The 7,658-nt window shown below is 38.4% G+C and overlaps 1 protein-coding gene across 4 annotated transcripts in view; it reads right to left on the bottom strand.

The window, feature by feature from the left end:
• Positions 1 to 746: 746 nt before the first annotated feature.
• The window catches only part of LYPLAL1 (lysophospholipase like 1), a 31,534-nt gene continuing 24,622 nt past the window's right edge, over positions 747 to 7,658 (bottom strand). For all 4 annotated transcript variants that reach the window (XM_072035523.1, XM_072035524.1, XM_038177054.2 and 1 more), the window contains 2 exons: positions 1,627 to 1,742; positions 747 to 1,005 (listed from right to left, as the gene is read on the bottom strand). In XM_072035523.1, the coding sequence (XP_071891624.1) occupies positions 766 to 1,005; positions 1,627 to 1,742 (356 nt within the window). In that variant the 3' untranslated portion in view covers positions 747 to 765. The remainder of the gene's footprint in view (positions 1,006 to 1,626; positions 1,743 to 7,658) is intronic.

Below are 7,658 nucleotides of genomic sequence, written 5' to 3'. Positions count from 1 at the left end.
ACTCTTTTAAATGTTCATGGAGGAGTCAAGTATCCTCATCTTTTAATTTAAAATGTGATCTTGAAAGCCAAAGTAAAACTATTGGCAAAAATAAGTTTCTACAGGAACAGTGCCCAAACAATGATTTCTTCAAAAACAGAATATCTTAACCATCATCATGGCTTTTTATGGCTTTTTTTTTTTTTTTTTTAACCTACATGGTAAACCATACAGACCTCAAGCAGCTCACATAAAACTTGATCTCTAAATAACACCACGACGATAGCAGGTAATACCAAGAGTCAGTGGTATAGCTATACACTTCTACCTGTGACTTTTAAAAATACAACACAAGCACATACCATTCTAAGTTAACTAATGCAAATTGTATTTTGACAGGTAAAGGTCCATTATTTTAATGACTGCCCTTTGGTCTGCTGCCAGTGGAGACAACCATACTACTGCACATTTTTCCACTTCATTACACACAAAAAAAGAACTGCAGAAATGCAGAGGGTTATCTCCTGAATATTGTTTTATTATTTAAGAATGTTTTTAATATTATCAGTCATTATGTTCCATGGACTGGCATGGACACATCTTCAAAAACTGGGCAAAACACAAAAAGAAACCCATATGATAGAGTGAGTTTTAATAGTCAACACCATCATGTCAGTGCTTAAGTGAAGTGTATGGAACATAAGTGTTTACCTGAAGGTGTGCTTATACAGCGTATATATGATCTTAAAACCAGAAACATTAGAAAGTATATGAAAGCTGCATCTTTTATTCATTTGTCTCTGCTGCTTCAATGGGCAATTTATTTAGAATCCAGGTTTTTAGTTTTTCTATTTCAGTTCTGTTTAACTCATGATTAAGGTTTGGAAAAGTATGAAGGGATGTTGACACTCCCAGTGACTTTAACATCTTGTTGGTTTCTTCACCCCAAGAGTAGAGAACTAATTCATCTGCAGTTCCATGACACTGAAATAATTCTGGAAGGATGCTTTTGGTTTTTTTCAAAGTCTAGATGGAGAAGAAACACTGTTAGACACATCACTACAGTTTTTCAAAGAGTAGTTACAATTACACAGTGACAATTTACATAGCATTTCATTTACTTATCTGCCTTTTAGTGTGCATATCATAGTGTCTCTACAAAAGCACACAAGGAAATATAATTGAAAAAAACTGCACTTCAAATTCCCATGTGCTACCTCTTGACAAATTATAAGGTTTATATTTAGGGCTATGTCCCTCTCCAAATAAGAGAAACAGAAGAAATTCAAGACAGCAGGTGGAGCCCATGAGTGTTATAATTCACTACAAATTTTCAAAGTATATTTACATCTACAGGGACTCGAATACCTAATGGCAACTTGCAAAGCATTTCATTTGTTAATCTGTCTTCTACACTGACTTACTCTGAACGCAGTAGTTGTTCTGTCTGTGCAAAAAGCAACATAACGTCAAGGATAATTTTAATGCCTTGTCTCCCTAATACACTTCTTATCTATTTCCAGGAAATGTTTTAAGTTTAGAATATTAATCTATTGCCTCAGATGAAGAAACACTATATTTGATTTTAATTATCATGCTTTTCTTTTAACTAAGCAATATTTCTGTAAAAGCTTTTCACATACTCACCTGATAAACAGCAGAGTCTTTATTGAGAAAACTAGACAGTGCAAAGACTCCTGCCAGATCTTGATGAAACCTATATGCTAAATGCATTGCCATTCCACCTCCCATTGAAAAACCTCCTACAATGCAACAAAAGAAACAAAGATTAGATTTTACTATGTATTTATAACCCAGTGTCCAGTTTGATTATTTTTATCTTCAGACTTTTATCTTTTATACACAATGCAACTGAGAACCACTTTGAATAACAGGAAGATTATTATAATCTTAAATCAAAACGATTCAATAAGAATTGAGTGGGCAGCTAAAGAACTGCTAAGAAGTCATTGCTGGGAAAGAAAAAAATCAGCCAAAACACTATTTTAGAAGCTGTTTTGTGTATAGTCCCCCCAGGTACTTGAATGCCGTGGCTACATATTCTGTGTTGTTAACAAAGCAAAATCTTTAAACAGAGAATTTTCCCTATTTTTGTAATGCGACTTATTTTCCCCTTAGGCTAATATCATTAATGCATGAAAGATCTGTTTTACTATTGTATGTAACTGATAAACATTTGCATCATTAGACTACCACACAGAGTTTGAAGTATTTTTTTTTTTTATTGTTACTCCTTCGGATAGATAATAGGGAAAACCAGCAACATACCCCACCCGAGTTCTAACAAGATCTCTGAATTAATGGCCTTCTCTGTTCCCTAGGTCTCTTAAACAGCACCAATTCCTCATGCAAAAATTTCTCAGGGATGTTTTTAACATGACAAACGTTTACTCATTATGAAAGAAATCCAGACCAGTGCATTACTTCACAAGGACACAGTACGTAGGATATTATATTGACTATATCCAGATAATTACTAGCAGGAAGAATGACTGGCTTGCTAAAACATCCTCAGAATAGAGATGACAATTGGCAGGAAGGCTGTGGCTACAATTCTACTCAGAGCAGCTTTAACATACAAGTACTGGTGATATAATTGGTTTGTGGCAGGCTGTTAACTGCACACAATTCTGCACACAGACCTTTTCACACAAAAGACATGAAATTAGAGATTGAAAGAGAAATACAAAAGTAGCAGACAAAATATCCAACCATTTTGGCTTGTTACGCTTTTGGAGTGATCAAAAGGAGACTCCAAAATGAGCACAGCTCATTTGCAAGGACAGTGCAAACTCCTATGGGTTGACTTAGTGCTGTCCTATGCAGAAGTTTCACACAGTTGCAAGACAAAAGCCCAACCAGAAGCAGCAGTGCCTATGCAGCACTGAAATTGAGCCCAATGAAACCAAGCAGCTTGGACACTTCACTAGATCCTGGGATTACACTGGAAGTCCCTGGTGCACACAAATTCAGAGACAAACTGCTGCATTCTACAATTACTAGTTTGGTCAAGGCAAGACAGTCCCTAATGGGAAATCTTCCAGCATGTTTAACTGCAGGTCCCACCAGGTCTGAGACCCTTCAAGCCCACAGTCCATCCTGCACCATGACCAGAAGATTTACATAAGAATTTTTCCTGCAAACATTAGACTAATCCAGACAAAGTGTTTTCTTTCTCTCACACATTATTTTTTTTTGATTTCTGATCATTTTGTTATCAGAATTTCTATTGAATTTTTGTTTCTACTTACTGTCACCTTGTAATCTTCAAAATGAGTATTGCCACAACTGTAACTGAATTTTCATGACTTACAGAACCTGAATCTTAGGGAAAGAGTACACAGCTGGGAAAACTGGAGTTTGGACTTCCTTTGTAAATAGTCCTCAAATTGATTCAGAGAGTTGTATCATCAAACCAGGTGATATACCTTTAGCTATGCACTGGAGAGCTAGTAACACCCTGATATTTATGTTTGGTAAATAAAGACAGGACCTGATATTTATCCTTTAGTTTAAAGTTAAAAGAAATATGCCAAAGTGCCCAACGGCAGTTCAGAAACATGGGTAGTTAACGAAAAGAAGGAACAAATGTGAGTAAACAAATTCAAAGCACACTTAAACCTCACACAGCCCTCACCTGAAATTTTTGAGAAAACCGTCTTCACAAAAATTTCAAATATACCACTACAAAGCCTTTTACCTGCATCATCATTTCCTACCAGATATGTTCTTTGTCACATGTATGAGAATTTGACAGTGAAAAAACAACTGCACAAGACTCTCAGAGTAACTGCAAAAATTACAACGCTATTGACCCTGTTCAAAGAGAAAAACACAGCTTTCTGAGAAAGTATATAAAAACAAAGCAAGTTACACATTTATTACAGAAATAACCTGTCTCAAGCTGAATTTTTCTTTATTCTCTCTTGTGGAATCCAATCTTTTACTTTGTTCATTTCCTTTTGATCATTCTGAATAATGCTGAACCCTTCCAACCAGCCACTTACACTGTAAGAGATCCTTCTGCATTTGTTTACAAATATTGCCCATATATAAATAAAACCTATTTTAAGTGTTTCAGAATACAATAAAGAAAAAGTTTGTATTGAAAACTCATTACTAGTTTGTAAATGATTTAATCTAAAATTTTGTACCCAGTTAGTCACAATCTGGCAACTCTATGTGCAATTACTCACCAGCAGTCTTTGACAATGCAGTCACCTGCTGTTTAGAAGAATATTAGGTAATGGTGCTTTCATGTGGCTCATACTACTATGAGAAAATGTAATACATAGGACTAGTTCTTTGAATTTGGTTTTCCAGGGGAAAACCTGAATTTTACCACTTGACACCACAATCATCTCGGAACAAACGCCATATAGTAAATACTTCAGAAACAACAATTTGGATATGCATTTGCAGTTGGAGGCAAAATTTTTCGCTTACAAGAAACATTACAGAGTGAGTTTGACATAACACAAAAAAGGCATGTTCATTCAGTTACCTTTATAGAATTCAAATTTCAGATTCAAAAAATAAAAGGGACAGTACAGATACTACATGAAATAATGTATGAAGTGACAGAACTTAAGCAACACAGAAAAGTACAAATATACTCATGTACACTGACGGTTTCAATATAATAAATACTAAAACCTTACAGCATTGCTATGCAGACTGTAATAAGTTAAGATGAAAAATATCACTACATTTCAAACGTGAATTGGCAAAATGCAGCAAAACGCTTCAAGACAAACCTATATGCTAAGAGAACAAAGGCTGTACACAAAGTTCAGAATTCACCAATGTTTCACACAATAACTGTGTTTATTTTCCATTTTTCCGCCCCTTATCTATTTTAAAGAGGTCTGTGATTAATGCTTAAGAGTTAAAATACAGATTAGGTTTGTAATGTGCAGGAGCAGTGACCTAAGAGTATTATTTCTCCTTCCATTTCAGGAAAGCAATTAGCCATTTGCATTAACTTTCCTGAATTACAAAGGAGGTTTATGCACAGGCTAAAACATAAATGTATACAAAATGTACTCAATTCAGTAAAATCATTTCATGGTTACTGCAGCCAAAGCTGCCCTTGAGCTTCACATTCATGCTTTACACACTTGGTGGATGAGGGAAAGGCTGTGGATGTGGTCTACCTTGACTTCAGCAAGACTTTTGACACCATTTCCCACAGCATTCTCCTCAACAAATTGGCTGCTCTTGGCTTGGACTGGCGTACGCCTCGTTGGGTTAAAAACTGGCTGGATAGCCAGGCCCAAAGAGTCGTGGTGAATGGAGTCAAATCCAGTTGGAGGCCACTCACTAGTGGCATTCCCCAGGGCTCAGTCCTGGGGCCAGTCCTCTTTAATATCTTTATCAATGATCTGGATGAGGGGATTAAGTGCACCCTCAGTAAATTCACAGAATTAGGTGCGTGTGTCAATCTGCTCGAGGGCAGGAAGGCTCTGCAGGAGGATCTGGATAGGCTGCACCGATGGGCTGAGGTCAACTGCATGAAGTTCAACAAGGCCAAGTGCCGGGTCCTGCACCTGGGGTGCAATAACCCCAAGCAGAGCTACAGGCTGGGAGATGAGTGGTTGGAGAGCTGCCTGGTGGAGAAGGACCTGGGAGTATTGGTGGATAGCTGGCTGAATATGAGCCAGCAGTGTGCTCAGGTGGCCAAGAAGGCCAACGGCATCCTGGCTTGTACAAGAAGCAGTGTGGCCAGCAGGGCTAGGGAGGTGATTGTCCCCCTGTACTCGGCTCTGGTGAGGCCGCATCTCGAGTACTGTGTTCAGTTTTGGGCCCCTCGCTACAAGAAGGACATCGAGGTGCTCGAACGAGTCCAGAGAAGGGCGACGAAGATGGTGAGGGGTCTGGAGAACAAGTCCTACGAGGAGCAGCTGAGGGAGCAGGATTGTTCAGCCTGGAGAAAAGAAGGCTCAGGGGCAACCTTATCACTCTTTATAAATACATTAAAGGAGGCTGTAGCGGGGTGGGGGTTGGTCTATTCTCCCATGTGCCTGGTGACAGGACGAGGGGGAATGGGCTAAAGTTGCACCAGGGGTGTTTTAGGTTGGATGTTAGGAAGAACTTCTTTACTGAGAGGGCTGTGAGGCATTGGAATGGGCTGCCCAGGGAAGTGGTGGTGGAGTCACCATCCCTGGAGGTCTTTAAAAGACATTTAGATGTTGAACTTAGAGATACAGTTTAGCGGAGTGTTAGGTCAGAGGTTGGACTCTATGATCTTGAGGTCTCTTCCAACCTAGACAATTCTGTGATTCACATTCCCCACCAGCCCCTTCTTGTTGGTGATAATGAGGTCCAAGATAGAGGAGCCAATAAAGAGAGGTGCTACCATTTGGAGAAGGAAGCTATCATCAATACCTTCCAGGATGCCTTAATCGCTTTAGTACAAATAATGATTATGGATTTATGAAACACCAAACCATGCCACTTTTCAGGTCTTTCCAGAATATTTTTTTTTTAAAGTAATCACAGCTGTTTTACAAGCGTAGAAATCGCAGTGGCAGGAAGCAATCTTCATTATTCATATTTAGTGCATGAATTCTGCTACCTTCATAGGGTACAGATCTGCTGCTTGCAGAGACAAAACTTGAGATCTTGTATGAGTTACTTTTGCAAAGGCAGAAACTGCTTTGTTACAGCACAGCATCACAGAATTGTTATTCTGAAGAGAAGTAACCCACTGTCACGCAGGATCACCTAGAGCACATTGCACAGCAGTGTCAAGAGGAAGAGAAATAGCTATGCCCCAGGCTTTTATAAGATAAAGGATACAGGCTTGGGTGTAGTGGGTTCATCTTGGAGTGCTTATTTTAAGCAATATTTCTTCCCTTGTTTCTCTCTAATCTTTCATCTTCCCTGAATTTCTTCAAATTTGTCATAACAGCTTCAGTAACAAAGTGGCAAGAGATGGATGTCACAGAGCCTGTGCCAGCACAGTGCAAGCAGAGACAGTTACCCTTCTGTTCTATGAGGCTACACCAGCAATTAGAAATTGCCTTTGCCCATTCTGTTATCATCACAATACATTACATACTCCTTTTTCTTTCAATTTTCCCAGCATTTTTCATTCTTAATTTCTCATTTCTTTTTGAGATTTTAACTTAGAGTTGCTTTAATCAGTTTATTATCATGAATTTTTCCCTAAAGCTACATTTCAGTTTACTTTCTACTCTCCCTAGGGACTTTCTGTGATTTACCTTCTATTAATGGTAACAGCAAAACCTTGTTCTACACATCATCTGCAAAGAAGCTGACTTTCTGTTCTGACCTTCCTTTTTCATACATGAATAGAAGCATTATATACATTTAACAGTGCTCATATATGTATATCAGAGAAGAGTACAAAAATGCTAGTGGAACAGCAAATTCCCGTCTCTACAGAACTCCCAGAACACTGCTCCTGTGTAAGTGCTTCAACATGTACTTTGTCTCCGGTGAATTTCCTCAGAGCAGCAATTTTCTCCTTTTAACCTATCTGTGAAACTTTACCAAACACTAACCTTACTCACTAGCAGAACTGAAATGAATGGTTTAACCCCTGCTAGAAGTGTGTTACACTGTTTGTAACTCTGTCTTTACAACAAGAAAGACGACTTCCCTTGACTGCATCAGATACCTCCTCTTGTTAG

The sequence above is a fragment of the Anas platyrhynchos genome, chromosome 3 (assembly GCF_047663525.1).
Source record: "Anas platyrhynchos isolate ZD024472 breed Pekin duck chromosome 3, IASCAAS_PekinDuck_T2T, whole genome shotgun sequence".
NCBI classification, from domain to species: domain Eukaryota; kingdom Metazoa; phylum Chordata; class Aves; order Anseriformes; family Anatidae; genus Anas; species Anas platyrhynchos.
The sequence above is the reverse complement of the archived record's forward strand: the minus strand, read 5'-3'. Positions and strand labels throughout refer to the sequence as shown.